This window comes from Antennarius striatus, chromosome 8 (assembly GCF_040054535.1).
Source record: "Antennarius striatus isolate MH-2024 chromosome 8, ASM4005453v1, whole genome shotgun sequence".
Taxonomy (NCBI): Eukaryota; Metazoa; Chordata; class Actinopteri; order Lophiiformes; family Antennariidae; genus Antennarius; species Antennarius striatus.
This window is the reverse complement of record NC_090783.1, coordinates 9,074,535-9,101,058: the sequence shown is the minus strand read 5'-3', so window position 1 is coordinate 9,101,058 and position 26,524 is coordinate 9,074,535. Positions and strand designations below refer to the sequence as shown.

Here is a 26,524-nt window from a genome sequence, read left to right as displayed (position 1 = left end):
TGGGGATATACACAGACGGCTACATCTCTAATCCTGACATAATTAGCTGGATAATCACCTCCCATTTTATAATCCTCTGGTTAGGTAGAGCTTCAGACAATAGGAACACACCTCATTCATATCATCATCATCATCATCATCATCATCATCAGCCAAGAAAAACAAAGGACACATTACATTAAAGAGAAAAAGGTTAGTTTTAGTCTTGATGTTTGTCAGGTTCTTTTACTTGGACGTTTAAATAATTGCAACCTGCTGGAAATGAGTTTGTTGTCGCCACCCACACCCTAAAAGACTGACATCTATTTCTCATTTGCATTTTATTTGATTATCTGAATCTTGAGTATGTTTTGCTGTACCAACCGACAGATGGCCAGCCCACTGTTTTCGATTTGTTTTGGTTAAATATTTGTGCTCCTGCTATTTGCTACAATTGCATCAGCAGCCTTATTTATACCAGCTCCAGTGTGCGACTATCTGACAAACACAAATCTGGAACAAGAATGATACAAAGGGGTATTAAGGAGAGACAAGAAAATACGTCTGTAAAAATATCTTATCCTCACATTCTGTTTCCTCCCATCTGTGCCAACAGCAAAGGTGCCAGTCTCATTTCAGAAATGTGGGTGAGGTGTAGGAGGTGTTTGAGAGGTGTAAGGATAGGTGAATATAGGATGGAGTGCTAGAATGATTGCTTTACTATTGTTTTTTTTATGGATCGACACAAACCCTTGGGGATTGACCATCTTCTGACTGGATAGCAATGATATAGAAAGATTGTAGGAAACACCAAGGGAAACAGGGAGTGTGGATGCATGAGAAAAATGGGTGAAGCCTCATCTAATCTCACAGCTGCTTAGAGTGGAGCTGTGTTGTTGTATCAGTGACTTTGTATGTTGTGTTTTTATTATAATATTAGATATGCATTAGATATTTTAATTCTTCTTCCTTTTTCGATGTTTTCATTTTACTTGTTTAGCTGTCAAGCATCTTTAAGTATCATGCCAAGTACTGTATCAGAAAAATTAGTTATTATTAGCATAAGAATAAAAATAAGAATAAGAATTTAAAAAATGCTTTAAGGGAAAACCCACCAAATCTGTTGACAGATTCACTGCCGGAGTGAAAGTAATTATAATAAAATTATAAAAGCGGTGAGAGAACCAGGCAAAGTCAAAGTCTGTTCTGTGGACAAGTTTTGAAAATGATTGTTTTGCTATAAATACTCAGTGCAGTGCATCTGGGACGTGTGCATGGTTGAATGGTACAGAACCGTTGTCATGTGATTATAGCTTAGCATATTGGTATTTCTGATCAAACCTTCAGCAGTTGAGCTGCATTACATAGGTGCAAAATACTGACAGAATGAGGGGAAAAAAAGACTAGATGGAACAAGAATCAGCACCTCTAATTCTGATTCTTCTATTTTGGTGCTTTATGACTAATTTCAGTTTTCCATTGTGAAATGTCCAAAAAGCTTAATTAGTGTATTCTTTCAATATTAAATATGTGGCCATATATTGCAACTCTTCAGACAGCCACAACAAACCTATCAGCAAAGGTCAGAGCTAACCACCTAAGTTTTGTCAGTGCTTCTCATTTCTCCTCTCCTCTCCTGTTCTCATTCTTTCCATCTTCATGATGGCCTGTTAAGCTCAGTCTGGGAGGGCCAGAGCCGTAACACAAACAGGCCCCATCTTCCCCAAGTCCAAAGGAGCCACCAGACGAATAGTCGAAGTATATAATGAAAATCAAAGTTGTTATTTACAGGGACTAAATATAAAATAATATGTTGAGCTCACTTCAGGCTGGACTAATGCCAAAATAACAAACCAAATGATCCTATGTCCAAAAGAATAATACTTAATGTAACTGAAAAACAAATGACAGGAGCTAACCTTCCTAATTACATGAACAGGAGAAAGAATCAAACAAATTGGCGTCCAACCCTACTGCACAAACGAGACGAAATAGTTCACACAACATAGCATGTGGCTCGTTGGTATATGAAGAGGATTGGCACAGCCAATCAGGAGAGGGAACAGGTGCGCTCCCCCAATCACCGTTGGGCGATGGCACAGGCTAATCTGCATACCAAAATGCATGGGGAAAACAGAGCAAGGGAACAAACAACACACGCACAACGCTAATCGTCACATGGCCCAAACAATCTAAGCTGCTCAGCTTTTCTCTCCATGTTTCATTTTGTGAAAGACTTTTTGCTTTCCCAAATCAACCCCATTTAACTAAAGTCCTGATCTGAGAAAAATATTAAAGGTTACAGAAATATTCATATGTCTTTATTCTTTTTGTATATCATGTTTCAGTATATTGTGTATCTTGAATCACATCCTTCAGTTTAGTTAGTTCTGTGTTCGCTTTCTCAGCCATATGTTGGGAAACCCAGTAGTAACCATGAAGAAGGCTGCAGATCCAAGCACCAGTGTTGGGTCTTCTTCTGCATGAGAAATGAAATGGAATCACATTATTTTATAATGACAAGTTGGTGTCCATTAAGTCATTATTGAAAGGAACTCATCAGCTGCATTTATTGAAAAAGTTGTAAATCCCTGTCTTAGTTGGGTAATTAGGTTATATTCAAACTTTGAATAACAAAAATTTTCCTGATTCAGTGTCACAGTTTGGCTTTCATGAATTTGTCAACTGTGCCCAGAGGCAGTGTCTTTTAGCCTGAGTGCTCCCCATTCGTGCAAATTGTGTAGGAAATAACACGGTCCAACAAAATATCCTTTCATCTGTTCTCTATTTGTGCTCAGGCTTCGCTCCACATTAGTCCACATTAAAAATGTATGATCCTGTAGGGTTATACTTCACCTGCTGTTGTGCCACGTTCTGTGTGGCTGATTTTCCCATCAATATTTCTATCATATGAGCTTCTATAGCCCAGCGTTTGAATCCCCCCAAATGCAGCCGGACTCCGTTAAAGAGCTTTTAATGATATACATTTCAGTCTGCGCCAGCCTACCTAACCATCTATTCATTACTTGCTGAATGGCCTTTAAAAAGATTAACCACATGACAATAATGTACAAGCTGTGCCTTAAGTTTGGTCAAATCAACTTTGAGTTCGGAAAATACAGATAATGAAACTATAAAAGGTGAGAAAGCAAGAGGTTCCAGTGTATCACCGCAAATGTAGAACTATGTGGAAAATCATACTTGGATGAATAAATCAAAACTTACTTATGACAGCAAACATATTCCAGATGATTTGAGATCATTTCCAGTGTTACAGAATACTTTTGTAATTTGGGATTAGGCAGACCTGGATAAAGCATTGCTGAAATCTGTTTACTCTGTTTTGATATGGCATGAAAACTATTCTCCATTCATTCAGGCTTATGTGATAATGTCAATGAAAGAGGTATACAGTTTCTGAGTGTTTTCCTTTTCAAAGGATTTTCTCTTCTAAAATTTTTAGATATAAACAATCACACGGCTTTGGTGAGGTGATAGACTCTCTCATTGTTTTTTACTTCTGCCAAGGAAGTAGCGGTTTTACATGAATTGTTTTGTTTGTCTGTCTGTCTGCCAGCATGAAAATTCTGAATTTTGTGGAAGTGAGCTCCATTACAGACTTGTTTAGAAAAAAGGTGTGCCAGAGTGAGATTGAGGTGCAGCCATAAATCTCATTAAGGAATGAGGTTTTGGAGGAAACTGAGATGCCCTGGCACAGTGCTGCCAGTTCTGTCTGTTTAGTGTCACTTTGCATTGTATGAAGGCCTTTTTTGTATAACTAATACAATGAACCTCTTCTCTCCAGTGGCTCTTGTGGAATATTTTTAGAATACCCACTCATGCTCAGCTCTCCAGTGCACCACACTCTCCATCATTGGCTATGTTAGTTGTGTTTGTTTTAGCCCAGTCCACCTGGCCCTCTATTTCATTGTTTTAATTAGCTTGATTAGGATCTAAAATTGCTTGTGTCGGCTCAGTGATTGACAGCAATTGGCCACTTAGGGGAGGAAAGCTGCAGACACACACCGTGCAGCTCAATGGCTTTTGTAGTAAAGCATGCGTGTGTATGTATGTGGGTGTGTTTGTTTACCCTGATGGGAATTTATGCTCACTGACGCTCAGAACAATTCTTCAGGCAGACAATGTCAGACCAGCACCACGGAAAATCATGGTTTACCCACATGTGCAATCTGAATTTTTTGGTGACTGAAACAGATGAGATATACTGTATGTCTTATTGAAATACAAAGCAGAATCTTGAAAAGTAAGGAGATAATATAAAATAATGTATGTGCACACAGTACAGTATGCTGAACACAGATACTATAAACCCTTTTCTAGGACTCCCCCAACTGTAATCATGCGCTTACATGAATATTCCTCCCTTCGGCCCCTGCGCAGCTTAACTCTTGCAATCAGCATGTATCACATGCACTCTGATCATTTGAAAGCATGACAAACAGCCAATCTCTCCTCAGTCATGGCACGTTTTGTTCAGCCCAGCGGGAGTTGCAAATGCAGCTTGTTTGGTGGAGGCACATTAAACAGTTGAGTGTAATTTAGAGGAATGGCTGGTCCACATGTCTCTTCTTATTATAGCTCTGGTGGTCCATGCAGCCCTACGCATGGAGCAGCAGCTTGACCGGGTCTTGGGTATTTGTCTTACCAGGATCTTAGCATGCATGTGAGATGACAGAATGTTTATAGCACATCACTGCCAACAACGGGTGTTCATCATCAGGTGCTCATAGCCAGAACCGTAGAGGCCCATGACAGAACATTAATCTGCTTCTCCAGCATCTATAATCCTCTCCTCCTCACTTACAAGTCCTACAACTGGGATTGTCATTTAGTCCATTTTTCATCATCCCCCTCTTCTCCATCCTCTACTATCTCACACTCTCATCTTTCATTTTCACACCGTTCTTCTTGTCCTTTGATCCATTAATTTAGGCTGGCTTGAGCATTCCACCCACTCACACTGCTAACACATTTTCCTATTATTGTTTTGGTATATATCCACTTGTCCAAAATAATCTGTCATTGATTTGCATTGGAGCACCACCCTATTTCCCCCCTGATGTAGTAGTTCTAATTTAAAGACATGTCCATGTCTGCTGTTTTCCAAATGATCATATATTTTTCATCAGGGTATTCTGCTCCCCTCAGCTCTGTGGATCATTTTAGCATTTTTGATCAACTTTTTTTAGTTTGACAGTCTGTAAGCTTAATTTTCATGTTCTTTATCTACATTATCCAATACCTACTTCAGAAAAAGTTGGTTTTTTTTCTTTAGTTTTTTTTTTTCTGTTTTGCAAAATTCCACTTTACACTACCTGCACAGCAATAGAAATGCCAGAAAACCCCACTCATTCATAATCAGAGTGCATGATTTAGCAAAGTGAAAAAAGACAATGACTGATCTCTTTAGTATTTCTTACCTTCACATCCCTACTCATTTATACTTTCTGTTCACACAGGATGTCTCTGAAAAGTGCAAAGGGAGTTGCAGAAACTAGACCACCATCTGTTGCCAGGTCAGGAGTTTGAATCTGTTTGTTGATTTCAAGGGAAAGGGACGTAAGAGATGGTGTAACACTTAGACAACCTTCACTGTTTGCTGCTGTTTATGAGCAGTCTTAATCAGAAGGGCCTCCTTGACAAGAGGCTCAATCCATGTGATGAGCCACAAAGCTCAACAATGATTGTTATTCTTTGTTATGATTAAGAAAACACACACACACACACACATGCGCGCGCGCGCACACACATTTATGATACTTATGTGACATTATTATCAATTCGTACTGATTAGTGTTTTTCTATTGTAGCATGTCTCAACGTGGAGGAAAGGTTGCAGCACCCGGCCGATCGCCAGCATCAAGGAGATTCAAAAGCAAGGCCCTTCAGCTCAGCCTCTCAAAGAAATTCTGGTTATTATCATTTTTAGTTTTCAATCAACAATGATTAGGTCAAGGGGAGTAGGTTGTGTAGATTTTACTGTTGTTGTTTATTGCATCAGCTTACGAAAAGATTTCAATCTACTTCCCCCTCCAAAGAAAAGTGCATTCTTAGTGACTGAATATATCAAGGATGTCTGACTGAACTGCTGATGTTTTCTGTTTCATTGACAATTATTTCAAGGGACAGGTAGGTAGAGCAAGAAGCTGAAATGTGTTTGGTTTTTTTTCATTTAAGTAAGTGAGAATGGGAAGTACACTCCTCAATTTGAGAATAATGATGATAACCCTCCACTTGTGACCCAAAAATAAACACTTCACAGCTCTAAGTCACCCTCAGCCCAGTCAAAGAACTCTGGGGAGGCGGAAGGTCGTCGGAACAGCAAAAGGAACCTTAGCAACAGCTCAGCGGTGGCTGCTGCCTACATCTCATACCTCAATAAACTCTTTGGACAGGTGAGTTCAGCACATGCGCTACGTCACTTGTCACAGTTTTGACACCCTTGCTGCAGCTGCAATTTCAAGCGGAATTTCAAAACCATCATGAGAAGGTGTCAGAAAACAGCTTCTAAAAATCAGCAAGTGTGTGAGATGACTACCCAGCTGATGCTGGTGTCACAGGACTGATACAGTACATCTCAACACCCGATCTTCTCATATGTTCTTTACACCTCTATATATTTCTGTGAAGAAAAAAAACCCACAAGCAAACAAACAAGCAAGCAAGGAGCTATTTTTTTTTCTGTCATATGTGATATATGACACCATGACATTGATTTGATAGTACCATGACTTCCAACAAATAAGTTGTGCTACTTTTCAGACAAAAGAACTGAAGAGATTACACATTTTTTTCTGTTAAAAAAATTGAAAAAGTAGTAGTATCATATCTTGAATTACAAAATTAGATTATAACCTAGTGGATTTTAAAATGAATACTAAAACAGTCAAGTTTTAAAATGATGTGAAATAATAAAGACAGAACAAATACCATATGAAAAGACGTGCACATACAAATTATTTTTCCATTATTAGGATGATAGACCATCCTAAAATATGTTGCAAACTGTTGAATTAATGATGTACATTTATATCTTCAGTGTGTGTGTGTGTGTGTGTGTGTGTGTGTTGTCTTGACCTCCGTCTCCGCCGAACCCCTGAGACCGACTCACATAACCCCTAGGGTTCGATCGAACCCAGGTTAAGAACCACTAGTATAGACAGTACTTTTTAAAGAATGCATTTAAAAGTACAAGGTAGGTAATTTGTTGAGGTGAATGCAATAGTCAGACCACAGATTAGAGAAGAGTTGTTCATCATAGTCACTGTGCAATATGGTGCCAAGTGTCTGAAGTAGTGAAAGACAGCAGAACCTAAATGAGACTGATTTAAAGTTTGGTTTTGGCGAAAAAAAAAAAAAAAGAATATTGAAGGGTAAAACAACATTGTACTCCAGTCATTGTACTGACCGTCCATAATAAATTCCCACTGCACCCTCATTAAGCATAAATTAATTTTAAATTCTAGTTGAATTGCATTGAACCATTAGTAGGTTGAAGAAGTGGAGAGAGTCAGCATTAAGATAGAACTTGACAGATGGTGGAAAGAGTGTTGGAGAACAAGAGAACCAGAAACCTTCATACATACATACATCGTATTGATTCAGGGGACGGGAATTTTACAAACCAATTGCTTTTACACATCAACCCTTTTTTTTTTTCTTTTCGGATGTTGTTGTTGATGTTCCTAAACTGATGAAAGTGAAGTCTGTTGTAACAACATGTCTGGAAGGAAAAAAAGATAAACTAACTAAATAAAAACTAAAATGAAATATCCACTTCTTCTGCTGTAGTGGGTCATGGGGTGGCTGGACTTGGGGTATGAGGCAAGTTACATTCCAGGCGACGTTAGTGCAGCATGGAGCCTGCTGATTTTGCAATTGATTGCAAATAATGAACTGTACAAAAAAATATTACTCTGGAACACATTAGATTTACAACCTAGTCAATTGATTTCAGGATTGTTCCTAATATTCACTGCATGATTAGGCATTTTTCATATGTGCAAATTATTCTTCTTTAAAGAATGATGTTGTTATATAAGGACAGGAGGGTTCATCTGTCCTAAGTTACATCTAAGGAGTTAACAATAATAACGATTAAAAAAAACTACAAGAAGTTTCATGTGACTTAGGAGCTTTCATTGTTTCTTCCCACCCCACCTTCCTAAAACCTTAAAACACATTATAACAACAATAACATTGTTGTACAACCATTAGTACAACCATTAGTATATGTAGTAGAAGCAGTAGTATTGTTATGTTGTTTTTATTGTAATTTTGTATGTAGAGGCTCTTAAAAGTTATTTTTACTCATTGTATAGGTTTTGGGAGAAAACAAACTATAAAGAAGAGCCAAATTCCTTCAACAGAGAAAATTTACCATAAAAAATAAAGCAAAAATCTAGCCCCGAGTGAAGATATGTGTCTCTGAACTTAATGATGCTTCATATCAAGATATCTTAATAGCTAATGGGACAGTTTCATTGTTTTTAAAGCAATTTATAGAAATTGAAAACGGTTTCACATTGACCTTGGGCTACTGTGGGCTCCACTTCCACATTCTTCCCTGAGCTACAGCCTCACCTGCCCTGGCTGATTTGCCTTGCTGCGTCAGTACCAGGTTTAAATTTACTAGTAGCCATGTAGAGGTCTATGCTGTATCCTCAGGATAGAGGACACACTGTTTCAGTTGCGGCTCTGACACAGAAGCAAGGAGGCCATCCATTCTGCAGCAGTCCCAATCCCTGTCTCAAGTATTAATAATCCCCTGAGGAAGGTTCACTGTCAGCTTTCATTAGATCTGACTGTCCAACTGGCCTGCAGAGGCAAACGGTGAAAGAGAAACGATTGATGCATTTACATGACAGGGCCAGAGTGGAGGACAGGTGGATGTGAGGCAAAATGCCATTTACTCATCTATGTGTAATGTTTGCACGCTGTGTATTTGAAAGATTATTTTCAGCTTAAAACCACATTTATACAATGCAACAACATGCCTCTCATAAGAGCCATGTTTGCAAGCCAGTGGGCTGAAGGAATGAATTGATAGAATGAAATTAACTGCTATGGGGTTTGTTCCGATGAATGATTTCAGGGTCTGAATGGCATGCTGTCTAATCTTTTCTGGATGGGAAAAAAAATCCAATTAATGTGTTGACCTTGCTATTTAAATATGTCATTGTATAACTGGAGAATCCTGTGCAGGATAAACAGTGGTAGTGGCAAAATGGTTTGTTTGTTTTTTCTGCCGGAAAAAACAAAAGAATTTCAAATTTTATATTTCAGAGACACCATCATGTGTTAGTATTTGAAGGAGAGTATATAGTGAGAAAACTTTTGATGGAATTGTATCACAGAAAAAATGGTAAATGCTTTTTTGGATTTGAGCAATACATCCAATTAGCTACCCTGAATGTCATGCATTAGGATAATATTGTATAAAAAATTTCTGATTGCAGTTTCACTGCTGCTCCTTTTCCTAAGAAAAAAAAAAAATTCCTTTATTAAAAGATTAGATAGTTTACTATAAACAATGATCCTACTGAAAATGTAAAAGCATAGATGAAGCTTTTTCTGTGAAGCTGACATATTTAGATTATAATATTTAATGTTGTCTTTCATCTCTTTACAATATTCTTACAACAACTACAACATATTTTGGATTTTTTTTAGATGAAACCTCCACATTGTGAGACCTGTTAAGACAATAAGATGAAACTGATGACATTTAAACAACATTTTACTCTGACTTCATACGGAAGTTCAGTGCAAAAAATGTAAATTCCTCTAGAAACATTAGTACAGCACATAGATGCACTATGTATAATGTTTTATTTCCACCTCTCATATTTTGAATTATATCAAGCTTTAGTATTTTATTTCCTCTGCAAAGAAGTGAGGAAAATAAGCCTACAGAAAATCTGTGCACTTTTGTGCTTCCAATAATGAGAACTTTTAAACATTTCAACCTTGTTTCTTTGAACTTATACTTCTCAGGCTTGTACCTCCTTTATGCTAAGTATCTCCATATGTCAGGCTTGGTTACTGCATGTAATTTCCCTTGCGGGATAAATAAAGTATACTTCTTCTTCTTCTTCCATGTCAGGACTGAATTTTCTCATTTCCTAATTGCCATTTGAGTGTGATAACGTGTCTGTTTTGAGTTGTGCGTCATCAGCGAGTTTATTCTTAGTCATCTTGTTAAAAAAGCATATTGCTTTTAAATGATGATTAACTTGGTTTTTAGTGAGCTAAGTCTATAAATTAGACCACTTGCAACGCTGATGTAACATGTATAAGATGAGCACATTTATGCCAAGTGTGCTGTAGGATGGAGTCATGTAACACTGCAGAACCTCTAAGCTCATGTGTATTAAACTATAACCCTAATGTATTTCTCATCTGAGGATATGCGTTAGCACTATATTCTGCCTTCTATTGTTGACCAAATAATGGGTTTTCATGAACAACCAGTAGGTGTTGATTTAAGATCTCGGGGCATTATTTCTAAATGTTTATGTAAATGTTTTGTTTCCATGTCTAGCTTTGCTTCACCATTTAAAAGAAATAATTGGGGAAAGGGATGACATGTTAAATCAGGTCAAAGTATGCTGAATGTTTCAATATGAAAATCTTTTATGTTTTATGTCCGTGTAGGCTAGTGGGTATCTGTGTCTTATTATACACAAATTGTGCAACTTGGTGCACTTGCTCATTGTGGTTGTATATTTGCATCCACAGGGCCTGGGCCTTTGCTGCATCTCCCTGAGGATGCTGCAGATATAGAGTGTGTTTGTGTGTGTATTCAGCAAGCATGTGGTATTGTGTCATTTGCGAATTAGAAAGACATGACTCCGGGTGAATCCCCATTAGAGTTCAGTGACAGCAAGCGGCAGTGTTGACATGATATGCATGTTATTCCAATTTGGTTGTAAAACCAGATTATGGCTGGGGTATTTCTCTTGAGAATTTGCTGTTTCTAAACCACCCTGATTTCAGATCCTGCCCTCCGACTCTATCTTCTAATTATTTCCACTGTCTTGTTTTTCTTCTCTGTTCCACAGGAGAGGGATCTGATGCCAGAGGAATTGGATGGTAAGACGTTGATGGTGTAATTATGATGAAAATACATGATAGATCACCGACCACTAGCACAGCTTCATCAATCTCATTGATATTTTCTCTTGCTCTTCATGATACATACAGGGGATTGAGACTGCTTTGAAATATTCCCTCAGTGACTTTGAGTGATAAAATCAATTAACACATCTCTTGCTCCTCTAGAGAGCTACCTGTCGATGTGTATTTAAACCTTGGGAAAACATTTTCTACCCTAGTTTATGCTTTGTTGCTGTAATTTGTCTGTTTATCTCTGTCTGCCAGAGCTGCAAGAGGCCTTCAAGGAATTTGACTATGATGCAGATGGCTTCATCCATTACAAAGACATCGCAGACTGCATGAGAACCATGGGTTACATGCCTACAGAGATGGAGCTCATTGAGATTATCCAACAAATCAAGATGAGATGTGTGTATTTCTTTGAGTGCGCATGGTTGCATGTTTTTGTTTTTTTTGTGCTCATGATCGATGGGTCTTTCTGAGGCCAGTAGGTGTGAAAAAATGAGTAATGTGTCCATTTGTTGCATAAACATGTGCTCATGTACGCACACATTCCAAGTCTCCGAGGAAGTGATGTTTGTCTTTAAAGTTGGGGACATTCAAGACATTTTAGCAGACTGATTAATGGCCCTCACACTGCGGGTACAAGGGCGTATGAGTATGTGACTGCATAAAAAAGTATTGAGATAAAACTTTCCTGCCACTGTTAATGACGGCCCGTTTGTCTTTGCTGTCTTTCACAAATGCGCATTTATTGATCTGCGTTGTCAGTGTTTAAAGTTTAAAGTAAATCATTATGAAATAGATTTTAGACATGTGCCTTGGGAACCAATTTCTCAGACACCTACATATTGTCAGAGAAAACCAGATACGTAATCTTTTTCCAGTGTCTGACTCGGCGTTACAGTTCAACTACAGCCATGCTTGGTCCGATAATAACTTTAACATAGACAATGCCAGCTTACATTCCAGTTACTGTTACACCTACTAAAAACCTATAACATTTAGCACACCATGACATCACTCTCTTTTTGGCCTGTTCTGAAAGTCCAATTGAAATTTTGTTGCTTTTTCATTGGCTGCAGCATTGCAATTTGCAACTCAGTTATTTTCCATGCAGAAATAAAAACATGGAGTTCTTTTTTTTTAACTTAAGTTTTTATTCAACAATGAAACCAAGGAGAGGGAGATGTACACACAAATGATAATACAAATTAACATAACAGTTGCCATAATGTTATACAATAAATTGCAAAAAATAATCATTTAAAAAAATTAAAATGTATTTTTATATACAGTATATATGCATATACTTTCATACCCTTCTTATGTATATATATATATATATATATATATATATATATATATATATATATATATATATATATATATATATATATTTATAATTTTTATAGGTTTAATTTATAAGTGATTAATTTCTAACCCTTCTTCCAAGTTTCTCTACAGTAACTAAAGCAGTTATAGCAGGAAAGAAACAATCCATCGCCAGTGAAAACTTTACTTTGGATAAAAAAAACCCTATGTTCATTAATTCATTCATTCATTAATTTATGTAATTTCCCTTTGCGGGATCAATAAAGTATACTTCTTCTTCTTCAATCAAAACTTCATCACTTGATGTAATCTTGCAGCCACAAACAGTGACACAATATCCAATACTTATAAACATTTAACACTTAAAATTAACCCATTTTATGCTAATTTTATAGATATGTATAAGGATGTTTTCCATCATATCAGCTTATTGATTGTGACTTAATTTGATCCAGAAAGCAGAATTGGGCTCAGACTCTCCTTGTATAAATCCTTAAGTATGAATATTCTGAAACTTGGCATTACACCATCAATTAAACATGATAAGACATTTGTGAGAAATACACTACCGCATGATTATAGATTGTCCCACTAAGGCACAGAATTACTTCAGGGCGCTGTCAGGAAACCTCCACAGACTGCTGCTCCACAAGGTTAAAGCCAGTCGAGCAAGTACTACACGATACCTTGAGGCAAGTATGAACACTATTCCAAACTTGAACAAGATAGAATTAATGTCCTTTTATTTCAGAAGCCTTCAGCTGCCATTTTGTCTTGTACATGACAGCTTGAGTCATTAATTTACCAATTCAACACAATTCAAATTTGAAAGCAAGTTTGCTTTTTATACTGTGAGCACTGATTAGATTTTTCAAAACAAAAAATGACCACATGGTGTTTCACATTCACCAAGGGTTGGAAAATGGAAATAGGTCAGGCATATTGGTCTATGTTATCAAAAAAACTTGCCTTTTGTTCAAATAATAACATGAGCCTTCCCATCATATCAGTCCATCCTGATAATTACCACAGGGATCAAACCAAACAAAGCTGATTCTCACTGGGTTGGAGGAAGAATACAGAGCACAAACGTATTCTTATCATCTCCATGCATTGACAACATTTAGAAACATTTTCCAGACCATGTGTAGCATGAATACTGTTACTTTTATTACTCAAGTACCGCATTTATTGCAATATTGAAATACAGCCCTTGTACAGGAAGTAAATGCTGTTCGAGAAAATGCTATTTACAGTTCCCCTGTCTTGTTTGGTTTTACTGCCATGAAGATTCACTTCAGCCTCAGCTTGTGATCGAAAAACTCAAAAAGCGCTTGTTGACCTGTTTAGCCTCAGATTGAAACATACAGTAGTTAACAACTAACTACTGGACACTGTATCCAGCTAGTATTGCTAGGTCTCCATTAACAGGCACACAATTTAAATTAATGTTACTAATATGGTACCGGGCTAGGGATTACTTTGGTTTTATTTATTTCGGAGTCTGAAAGATGTCAGTCAGTCATTTTCTAAAACCGCTTAATCCGGTTACGCAGGTCGCGGGGGAGCCGGTGCCTATCCCGGCAGTCTCAGGGCGTGAGGCGGGGGACACTCCGAGTACGACGCCAGTGTACTGCGGAGTCACATAGAGACAAACAATCACTCACTCACACACACACTCACTCCTACGGTCAATTTGGGACCGGCCAATCAACCTGAAGCGCATGCTTTTGGAGGTGGGAGGAAGCCGGAGAACCCGGAGAACCCACACAGACACGGGGAGAGCATGCGAACTCCGCACAGAGCGGGACTCGAACCCGGGTCCACCGTGTTGTGAGGCGGCAGCGCCAACCACTGCGCCACCGTGTTGCCCTGAAAGATGTTTTATTTTGAAAAATTACCTGATTCTCTGTTAATGTAGCCACAAGAGGGCACAAGCCAGTGTATTATTGTGCTGGTCCTAAGCCTGGATATATCCAGAGGGTTGTGTCAGGAAGGGCATCCAACGTAAAACTTTTGCCAAATCAATATATCGAATATATGACTTCCATACCGGATCGGTCGAGGCCCGGGTTAACAATGACCGCCATCAGTGCCGTTCACCTTCAGGGTGACGGTGGAAATTTGAATACTGTTGGTCGAAGGAGAGAAGGAAAGTGTGTTCGTAGGAAGAGAGGGAAGAGGATCGCCAAGAGTATAGGACTGAGAGTAGCGATGTTGAATGTTGGAACTATGACAGGAAAAGGTAGAGAGTTGGTTGACATGATGCAGAGAAGGAATGTAGATATACTGTGTGTCCAAGAGACCAAGTGGAAAGGTAGCAAGGCTAGAAGTTTAGTAGCAGGGTTCAAGTCGTTCTATAATGGTGTAGATAGGAAGAAAAATGGAGTAAGAGTTATCTTGAAGGAGGAGTTTGTTAGAAATGTCCTGGAGGTAAAGAGAGTTTCAGATAGAGTGATGAGTCTGAAGCTAGAAATCGAAAGTGTGATGGTCAATGTTGTTAGCGAGTATGCTCCACAGGTAGAATGTGAACTGGGGGAGAAGGAGAAATTCTGGTTGGACTTTGATGAAGTGAGGCAGAGCATACCTAGAAGTGAGAACGTTGTCATTGGCGCAGACTTCATTGGGCATGTTGGTGCAAGAAACAGAGGTGATGAGGAGGTGATGGGCAGGTTTGGTATCCAGGAGAGTAATTCAGAAGGACAGATGGTGGTAGACTTTGCAAAAAGAATGGAAATGGCTATAGTGAATAAAAAGGGGGACCTATAGTGAATATGGCTATAGCTGATAGTCCTTCTCTATGGCCTCTCTGAACTCCTCCCACACCCTCTGTTTTGCCCCCATCACAGCCGAAGCTGTAGTCCTTTTGGCCTGTCGGTACCCTACAACTGCTTCAGGAGTCCCCAACATGCCCCTGAAGGCCTCCTTCTTCAGTCGGACGTCTTCCCTGACCACCGGGGTCCACCACGGTGTTCGAGGGTTATCGCCCCTTGAGGCACCGAAGACCTTGAAACTGCAGCTCTCAGCTGCTGCTTCAGCAATGGAAGCTTTGAATATCGACCACTCAGGTTCAATGCCCCCAGCCTCCACAGGGATGCATGAGAAGCTCCTTCAGGGGTGTGAATTGAAGGCATCGCGGACAGAGTCCTCCCCCAGACGTTCCCAGTTCACCCGCACTACTTGTTTGGGCTTACCAGGTCTATTCAAAGGTTTCTTCCGCCAACGGACCCAACTCACCATCAAGTGGTGATCAGTTGACAGTCCTGCCCCTCTCTTCACCTGAGTGTCCAAAACACACGGTCGAAGGTCAGATAAAACAATCACAAAATTGATCATTGACCTCCGACCCAGGGTACTCTGGTACCAGGTACACTTATGAGCATCCTTGTGTTCGAACATGGTGTTAGTTATGAACAATCTGTGACTAGCACAGAAGTCCAACAATATAACACCACTCGGGTTTAGATCAGGGAGGCCTTTCCTCCCAATCATGCCCCTCCAAGTGTCTCCATCACTGCCGATGTGTGCATTGAAGTCCCCCAGGAGAACAATGGAGTCCCCTACAGGGATCCTATTAAGGACCCCATTTAGGGACCCCAAGAAGGCCGAATACTCCGAGCTGATATTTGGTGCGTACGCACAAATAACAGTCAGAGTTTTCCCTCCCACAACCTTAAGGCATAGGGAGGCGACCCTCTCGTCCACCGGGGTAAACTCTAACACAGCGGTGCTCAGCCGGGGGCTTGTGAGTGTCCCCATACCCGCCCTGCCCCTCACGACTGACGCAACTCCAGGGTAAAACAAGGTCCAACCCCTATCCAGGAGTTTGGATCCAGAACCAAGGCTATGCATGGAGGTAAGCCCCACCAGATCCAATTGGTAACGCTCCACCTCCAATACAAGCTCCGTCTCCTTCCCCGCCAGTGAGGTGACATTCCACGTCCTCAAAGCCAGCTTCTGCCACCCGGGTCTGGTCCGTCATGACCCCCTGTCATCACTGCCACCCATATGGCAGCGCACCTGACTCCATCGGGCCCCGTGGCAGACCCGGCCACCAGGCGCTCGCTGACGGGCCCTCTGTCCAGGCCTGGTTCCGGACGTGGGCCCCGGGCTTCTTCCGGGCAGGGTCACATGTTTACCTTCTCATACTTTCATGGGATCTTCTGAACCATTCTTTGTCTTGTCCTTCACCTGAGACCTGTTTGCCGTGGGTGACCCTACCAGGAGTACAAGACTCCCGACAGCATAGCTCCCAGGATCCTTAGGGCACACAAACCTCTCCACCACGATAAGTTAATGGTTCCTTGGAGAGGTTAATGGTTCCTTGGAGAGGCTATATTGAATAAAAAGGGGAACCAGATGGTGTGTGCCAACTACAGGGGCATCACACTCCTCAGCCTCCCTGGGAAAGTTTACTCCAAGGCGCTGGAAAAGAGGGTCTGGCCGATTGTTGAACCTCAGATTGAGGAGGAACAATGTGGGTTCCATCCTGGCCGTGGAACAACGGACCAGCTTTTTACCCTCGCAGGGATCCTAAAGGGGGTTTGGGAGTATGCCCATCCAGTCTAAATGTGTTTTGTGGACTTGGAGAAGGCGTACGATCGGGTCCCCAGGGATATACTGTGGGAGGTACTGCGGGAGTATGGGGTGAGGGGACCTCTCCTCAGGGCCATCCAATCCTTGTACGCCCAAAGTGAGAGCTGCGTTCAGGTTCTCGGCAGTAAGTCGGACTTGTTCCGAGTAGCTGTTGGCCTTCGCCAGGGCAGCGCTTTATCACCAATTCTGTTCGTGATATTCATGGACAAGGTATCGAGGCGTAGTCGCAGTGAGGACGGGTTACAGTTTGGTGGCCTGAGGATTGCATCGCTGCTTTTTGCAGATTATGTGGTCCTGTTTGCGTCATCGGCCTATGACCTGCAGCACTCACTGGTCAAGTTTGCAGCCGAGCATGAAGCGGCGGGCATGAGGATTAGCACCTCCAAATCTGAGGCTATGGTCCTTCTCCGAGTGGGGGATGAGGTCCTTCCACAAGTGAAGGAGTTTAAGTATCTTATCTGTTCACGAGTGAGGGAACAATGGAGCGTGAGATTGGACGGAGAATTGGGGCAGCAGGAGCGGTATTGCATTCGCTATACTGCACTGTTGTCACAAAGAGGGAGCTAAGCCGAGAGGCAAAGTTCTCCATCTACCGTTCAATCTTTGCTCCTACCCACACCTATGGACATGAGCGATGGGTCATTTATTTATTTACTCAGTTTATTTTCTTCTTTACAGACATGTTATTACAACAGATTTTACTTTCATCAGTGTTGAGACATCAGCAACAACATCCGAAAAGAAAAAAAAAGGATTGGCGGGCAGAAGCCATTGGCTTGTAAGGTTCCCGCCCCCTAAATCAACAACGTCTCTCTCATTGCAGCAAATTGTCAACCAATTCATACTTTGCATGTCACAAATCAATTTCAATTATTTTATTCTGGTACATTGTTGTTTAATTCTGTCCATTTAGTCCAATAGCCATGCATCTTTGCATACCTCTTTGTCAGTTCTTGAGAAGAGTCCAAATTTTGTTAATGTCATGATCGAAAGAACGAGATCGCGGATACAAGCGGCTGAAATGGGCTTTCTCAGGCGGATAGCTGGTGTCTCCCTAAGAGATATGGTGAGAAACACTGCTGTCCGCTAGGGGCTCAGAGTAGAGTCACTGCTCCTTCGCGTGGAAAGGAGTAGTTGAGGTGGTTTGGGCATCTGGTGCGGATGCCTCCAGGGTGCCTTCCTAGGGAGGTGTTTCTGGCACGTCGAGCTGGGAAGAGACCTCGGGGCAGACCCAGGACCAGGTGGAGGGATTATCTCTCAATACTGACCCGGGAACGCCTTGGGATCCCCCAGTCAGAGCTGGTGGATGTGGCCTGGGAAAGGGAAGTTTGGGGCTCCCTGTTGAAGCTGCTGCCCCCACAACCCGACTACGGATAAACGGTGGAAGATGGATGAATGGATAGATGGATGGCTATAGTGAATACTTTCTTCCAGAAGAGGCAGGAACATAGGGTGACCTATAAGAGTGAAGGCAGGAGCACACAGGTAGACTACATCTTGTGTAAACGGTGTAATCTCAAGGAAATCAGCTGTCCTGGCATCAATAACGATTAAGGCCGGTCCGTGAAAATATTGTCTTAGATGAAACCGGTCTGTGGTGCAAAAAGGTTGGGGACCGCTGGTTATAATGACTTTGTAAGGTGTAACTATGCAATAAAGGTGGACACCACTCTTACTTTACTTAAAAACTTGCGTTATGCTCTGCAACATGAATCCAAAGTACGAAACTCCAGGTATACACATAAAGGAATAGGTTTCAGACAACTGTGTGTGTGTGTGTGTGTGTGTGTGTGTGTGTGTGTGTGTGTGTGTGTGTGTGTGTGTGTGTGTGTGTGTGTGTGTGTGTGTGTGTGTGTGTGTGTGTGTGTGTGTGTTTGCTTCTGTTTGTGCTTTGTCTTGCTGTAGGGGGTGGTCATGTAGACTTTGATGACTTCTGCGAGCTCATGGGGCCGAGGATGCTGGCTGAGACGGCTCACATGGTTGGACTGAAGGAGCTCCGCTGTGCATTCAAGCAGGTAAGATTAGACGTCTGGATCAATGAGAATATTCACAGGTAACTTCAAGCTAGTGAAATCGGTTTGATGCTCCATGCATGACAGTACTAGATAGATGTAGGACCTTTTGTATCAAAGGGGACATTTTTGTCAATGCAGACTGAAAATGTTTTTGATAAAGCTTTTATCATGTTTTGTTCATTCTTTTTAAAGAGCCACAATTTATCTATATTTACTTCACGCATTGCTTTCTCATTTAAAAAATGCCTACTAGGATTTTATTTGACATCTTGTGGCACCTATTGTGGCACCTCATTGTTGCGTACCTGCAGAGGCAGGTTGCGTACCTGCAGAGGCAGGTTGCGTACCTGCAGAGGCAGGTACGCAACTAGTCTCTGAAATGATTCTCCCTGAAGCCATGCCTGAGGTTGACATGTGCAACCCAAACAAATGAAGTGATTGTGTAATTTATGATCACATCTTCATACACCTGGGTCTATCCCCTTTAACTCCTTGTACCGCAAAAGGTTTAAATTGTTTGTGCAACACAGACAAAACTGATAACATGCTCTTAATAATTACAATTGATGGGATGTTGTACAAAATGCAGCTGGGATTCATTAAGCTAGATTTTAAATACACCCGCATGCATTCACTTTGACAAATTTGGGGCTCCTATGGGAAAGCATAGCTGAGTATCATCCGTTACCAGAAAGCTGCTCAAGGCAATCAAGTGAAAGCAAACGGTTATTTAAAGTATATATTTACCAGTAAATATGTTTCTCTGTAAATATCACTTAGTGTACAGCTGTGTGTCTCAAATTGTAATCATTTGGAGCTATAAAGCACTTGTTGTCAGTTCAATATTTATAAAACTATTGAACTGATAATCAACATTTTGCTACAGAAACACAGTACAAGAAACCTTTTTGTGTTGCTTACTCATAGAAAAAGCACATTCAAGAGTTTCTTCATATTAGTACCAATGCCAGGGACTTGACTCCTCCATAAAATGATATGTATGTTCTCATGGGTTCTGACTCCATTAGTACGGAATAAATAATCAGTTTTCAAGTCGGCATCTAAACAGACAGATTCGCAGCATCGTCTACTGAAAATAAATTCTCAAATCATCCAAACACATTGTCAATTCAAAAGGGTTTCTCACTTCAGTACTAACACCACATGAGTCAGCATTATCCCATCTGCAGACTCAAGCTGTTTTTAGACTCACAGGGCTGCATGCAGTCATGTTGCAACTGCAGACTGCAAATGTGACTTCTGTGTTAATTTTTATTCCCAATGAGCGAGCTTTGGCTTTATCTCTATTCATATCTTAATAATTTTATTTCCATCTATTTTAATCTCAGTTCCTCCTCCTAATTACATCATGCATTCAATGTCTCTATGCTGCTCACTAACCCAGAAACATCTTTACTTTCCCATTCCCTGTGCTACCTTTAATCCCTTTTTGCCTCTTCTCATTCACTACATTACTGTGGCCATTTCCTTGAAGTTTGACTCTGATGGGGATGGAAAAATCACAATTGATGAGTTGAAGGATGGCATGAAGAACCTCCTTGGGGAGAAACTGAAGAAAGGGGAGCTGGAAGAGATCCTGGCAGACATTGACCTCAACAAAGATGGTACCATTGACTTTGATGGTGAGTGGTTGAGGTCTAGGAGGGAGGAAGTGTGAAGTTGCCAGATGGCATTAAAATACTTAATAAAAATGACTGCATACGATAGAGATAGGAGGATGGGTGGTGCACAGAGTCACCCTAGGGGTACTTGTACCCTAATTCCCTGCTGACTCAAAAAACCTAGTCAAGTAATCAGCTGGCTAATTTTAAAAATGATGATCACGAGCACATATTGGCACATATATTTGTCACTGTGGCATAGGTCTAAGATTGAAATATATAATTTGATTTAGCACCATAAAATGAATAATATTCATAGAGACATACTAAACAAGACAAGGGATTTCTTATTCAAAGAAAGTCAAACAGTTTGTGAACCTAGAATGGAACTCTGGAGAGTCTCAAAAGTAGAAGAAACAAAAGTAAAAGAAACTGATTTTTTTGAATCTGCAAAAAACTCTACTAACTCGTACAGTATATACCATCCCCAGTATATACCATTTTCTTTAAAAAATCTTCATCAATTTCCTGAGAAATAAAATAAATTTTAAAGAAAAACCTCTTGTCTTTCAATGGTAAGTGTAATCTTTTTACCTCGATCTGCAGCTCTAATTTGAACAGCTTCTATTCTGGCCGTCCTCTTCTCAAACAGCTATCATGGAAGTCCATTTAGTAGTTTTGGTCTAATCCTGATGACAAACCAACACAAAAAAGTTTGACATGCGGTTATCTATTGCAGCCTGCAGTGCATGAGATGTCCAATGTCCAATATCCAGAAACATCAAAACACTTTTCTGGCTGCATGACATGTCAGGGGCAGCAGTAGCTCAGTCCACTGGCTCTTGGGCTGGAGACCGGAGGGTGGTCAGCTCAAGACCCGCATGGACTAAAATGTTTGGAGTGCGCACTGACAGTTGGAGAGGTGTCAGTTCACCTCCTTAGCACTGCCGAGGTGTCCTTGAGCAAGGTACCATTACCTCACAAGTTGCTCATTGGGCACGAGGCATTGTGAATGCCCCTTGCTCTACCATCACCCTCTATCTATTTGCATGACTGCAGGCCCCTTTGTGTGCTTGTGTGTGTGTGTGTGTGTGTGTGTGTGTGTGTGTGTGTGTGTGTGTGTGTGTGTGTGTGTGTGTGTGTGTGTGTGTGTGTGAAAAATTTTTTTTTTTAAAAGAGAAAAAATAATTTCCCTACAGGGATAAATAACATGTGTTTATTTGTCCTCAGACATGGAGGGTTGAGATAGGACCGGAGGTAAATGAGCAGAATACATGAGCCCTCTGTTCTTCCTCCTATCACACTGTAGTATGAAATTCCCACATTTTGGAGAACACATGCAGCAGAACTAAGACACCCAAACAGCAGTTCCATGCACTAGTGGTTGGATTGCTTGAACCCGTTATGCTGTCCTGGCTGTGAACTCCAGCAGCTGTCCAGTGATGCATAAATGTTTGTTTGCTTCAGACTTTGACCTCCATGGTCTCACCTGTTCATCTGCTGCTGTTTTGGCATGAGAATCGGTTTGGCAGCCTGAGCCTGGAGAGCAAAGCATGCATCACATTCAAGAGGTGTGAGATTTACGTCAATGGATAAACACTTTAAATACAGAAACTAACTAAATTGAACTAGAAAGCATTCACTGAGTCCATTCCTCCACTGACTTCATTATCACTAAGACATGAATTTTGTTCTCACCTCAGGGTCCTGTTGGTGTTTTCCCTCAGTGTTAGGGCAACACATTTTGTATCAGGGTGATGAGGTCATGCATAGTGAATCATTGCACCCAGGGCTTGGCACAATCTGGTGATTTCACCTCATGCCAAATTTAGTAATAGCACCTACAGTAGTGCCTTGACCACAAACATTTAGATCCATGGTAATGTTTAAATGGTTCTAAATTACAAAAAAAAAAAAAACTTTTAATGATCTCCTTGGGAAAATTATTTTTTCCACTCTTGAACTATTCATGTGTGTGTGTGTGTGTGTGTGTGTGTGTGTGTGTGTGTGTGTGTGTGTGTGTGTGTGTGTGTGTGTGTGTGTGTGTGTGTGTGTGTGCAGGTGTGTGTGTGTGTGTGTGTGTGTGTGTGTGTGTGTGTATAGTGTATACAGCATGTTTATGTATATAGTGTATACAGCATGTATATGTATATAGTTTCCAGATGTAGCCCCAGATCTGTTTCTCATCTGAGATCTTACCTCTTACTTTTTAGATGAAATCATTTGAATGAACATTATCTCTGCGATATATTGGCAGCAGCGTCATGTAACACATTTTCATGACATTGAATAAACGTCCACAGTGTTGAAGAAAAAGATAAAGTGTTCCAGGATCTGCATCTGGGACCACAAATACCTTGAAATTAATTAAACTCCTCATCGGTCCAAGATCACAAGAATTAATTAAACTCCATTGGTAGCTTTATGAGAGATCCTGCAGACAAATAAACAAATGTGGTTGACCATAGCCTTCTCCAAGTCCCCTTAACACAGGTAATAAATAAAGTGCTGGCTTTGTTAGCTGTAGCTTAATTACAGTTATAATTAATAGCATCTGTCACAGTTAAGTTTATAATTCATTCATAAAAACATACTTGGAACCTGATGGATGTGACGTTAATGATAGTTAGTCTAGCTCATCAAAAAGGAGGATTTAAAAAGCTGGGGGGGGGGGGGTTGGTTGAGGATGATGGGGTAGAGGAATAAAATTGATTGAAAGAACGAGTTAGTAAAAGGGTGAGAAGGGAAAAGGAAGGATGGTTAAGTCAAGGAGGGCTGGCTAGAATAGACAATCTAATCTAATCCAATCTAATCAGTACTGAGGTAATCAATACTTATACCTGGATACCTGGACACCTGTCACATGTTCTACACAGAACACACTGTGTTGGACGGCTCAAGGACTTTTCAAAAATGTCATTACCATGTTACCTCCAATGCATATAAATAATAAAATGACGCGCACACACACACACACACACACACACACACACACACACACACACACACACACACACACACACACACACACACACACACACACACACACACACACACTTATGTGTACATGTAAAGGTGTCATTTATGCCATGGCTTCAAAGCCTGAATCTCTTTGTCTTGACTCAGCATTCTGGTAAGCTTATTGGAACATGAATAGCTATGTCAGTCTCCCAGAGGATCACTAAGCAGGTTCTCTTCATCATCATCAATTAGAGCCCAGGCCAGCATTTCAGTGCATCTGTCCCATTTTAGCTACATGTGAAGAAGACAAATCGCCAAATGTCTGCAGCAGCAGTAAGAAAATTGTAACATTAAGTCATCTGGTCTGACTTGAGTGTTAACTAGCGTTAAGTTCTTTGACTTGGTATGCTCCTTTTTATCCACAATGCGTTAAGGGTTACCGAAGAGATAGTGTTAGTGGTTGATCTGGAATTAAGCTGGGATTTTTTTGTTGATCGATTGATTGCCATCTATAATCAGACATTTTGCAGAGCAGGATGTCAATGGAAGACCAATGATTGAAGTTGCCTCCAGCTGTCTGGAGCTATGGGCTTCATTGACAGTTCACATCAATAGCACTGACTGACGACTGAAACTACATTAATGGATACAAGCTGAAACAAGAGGTTCTCAAAAGATTTGCAATTAAGAGAAGAGGTAGAGGCAGTTTACAGAGACTGAAAACCTACAGGCAGCATATTGAATGTAGGAATCGGATTCATACCTGATCAGAAAATCTATTGTCGATGTTGCCTTAAACTCAGAAAAATATGAGATGTCATATTTGTGTTTTCAATAATATTCTCATAACCCTTCTACTTTTTTTGTTGTTTCACATCTCACCACTAGACTTTGCATTAACTGGTTAGTAATGTAATGTTTTTTTGGCTGTCTGTGCCGTCACTTCATAATAATACGGTGTCATAAGACCTTATCAGAGGATGTGCTGCTGTTTTCCTTTGCAGAATTTCTTATGATGCTTTCTGCACGATGATGGATGAAGAAGTTGGGCCATACAACACTGGATTCAGCTGTGGTTCCAGCCCATGAGCACAATCTCACACTGTTTCTTTGTCATTACAAACGATAACACATTAGAGCAGTGGTCTCGACCTCATTTTTACCGAGGGTCACGTAAGCATAATGGCTGTCCTCAAAGGGCCAGATGTAAGTAATAAATGTGACTAAATGTAACTCAATGTAATGTAAAATAAATGTAACTAATCCTTAATGTTAAATACCTAAATTTATTACTTATTCAAAGTTACAAGTTACAAACTTTACAGTTGTACAGAAAAAATATGTTTGCTTGTTACTCAGTTATAACAAATCATTTTGTCAGGTTATGAAACCCACAGAACTCCATCAATCAAGGATCAAACTAACCAAGTAAATAAAGAAAAATAAAATCAAACACAATTTACGACATTAAATTGGCTTTTTGTCAAAGTTAAAATAGCCTTTATTCCTGCATTGTGGGAAATGTGGTTTTTGGTCAAAGCATGCTTTTGAGCTATTTATTTTTAGACACTCTGACCTTTTATGCTCTTGCGGCCACATAAAGCGATATGGTGGGCCCCATTTGGCCCACGGGCCTTGAGTTTGACACATGTGCATTGAAGTCACAGTGGCATGCTTCTATGTTAATAGGTATGGTATGATTGTTAAGATTGAATGATCGGAGGATGAATGTTGAGATACAAAACAATGAACTGTTACATGATGTTACACTGTCGTCCCCTAGTGGTTATGAAGTATACTTATTTCTTCAAAATATGAAAAACATACCAGATGCATCCATTTCTCAACTCCTTTCAAGTCTTTTGCAGTTTAAATCAACATTCCTGGGGCACCTGAAATATACTGAAGATTATCTTAAACATAGGTCAGATATTAAGAACAATTCAGTTCATTATTCTTTTTCCACATAATGAAGGCAATGAACTTGATATTGCAAACTGGAACATTTTTAATTACATTTGTTGTAGTCTGTGTTAATTTATGCTCACATTAGGATGTCATGTGGGCATGGCTATGGGAAAAAAATTCATAAATGGCTAGCACCAATAAGAAATGAAAGTGTGCTTGATGAACTTGCACAATTTATCTTAATAAAATTTGCTTACAGATATGTTTTCTTTCAAGGTGACACTGCTTGTTTAGTCATTAACATTTAATATTCATTTCTTGATTATTAGACATGTTTATGTTTAGAGGGCTTTCAATTATTTCAGAATGCCTTGCTCCACTAAAAAATGTATTTGGATGACTTCCATGAGATTTTAACCCAGTAACTTGTATAAAAAAATACACCTTATATAAAACTAAAACTTATATAAGCATTTCTGTATATAAGTATTTCACAAACTGTGCATGATAAACTCAAATGAAAGGATGTATGAGAGCGTAATAGCATGCATAAAGGCAACACCTCAGCTCAGTGATAGACAGTGATGACCAGGTCTTTATCCAGAGGAAGGTGAGATGCAGTGGCTTGAAACTAGTAGGGAGAGTAGCTGGTGATTATTAATAACCTGATAGTAATACTATACATATGGGCTCATCATCGTCTGAGCATGATCATACTTTCACTGTTCCTTAACAAATATTTATTACCAAAAAAGGCAATAATGAGCTTATTTATGTAGGATGTTATTTACAGTGTATGTTGTGACACGTATGAAGTTTCCCCATGAGGATCAAAGTGAATCTTATCTAATAAGTGCTTATAAAAGGGCAAAAGTAATTAAATGTCTACTTGATTTGTTATTGGTAGTTATAGCCTATGTATGGTAGGTTACTGATAACTTGTATTAACACTGCTTTATTGTAAAGATA

General features: G+C 40.1%; 1 protein-coding gene across 2 annotated transcripts; it reads left to right on the top strand.

Moving 5' to 3' along the window:
- Positions 1-54: 54 nt before the first annotated feature.
- cabp4 (calcium binding protein 4) lies at positions 55-26,524 on the top strand. Of its 2 annotated transcripts, XM_068320561.1 has the most exons (9): positions 55-192; positions 5,460-5,516; positions 5,811-5,912; positions 6,263-6,395; positions 11,064-11,094; positions 11,383-11,526; positions 18,955-19,064; positions 20,560-20,707; positions 24,652-26,524. In XM_068320561.1, exons 2-9 carry the CDS (start codon positions 5,461-5,463, stop codon positions 24,678-24,680), a joined length of 753 nt encoding a protein of 250 aa, XP_068176662.1. In that variant the 5' UTR covers positions 55-192; position 5,460; the 3' UTR covers positions 24,681-26,524. The 2 variants fall into 2 exon arrangements, with proteins under 2 accessions (XP_068176662.1, XP_068176663.1); XM_068320562.1 differs by lacking the exon at positions 5,460-5,516 and having other exon boundaries at positions 96-192.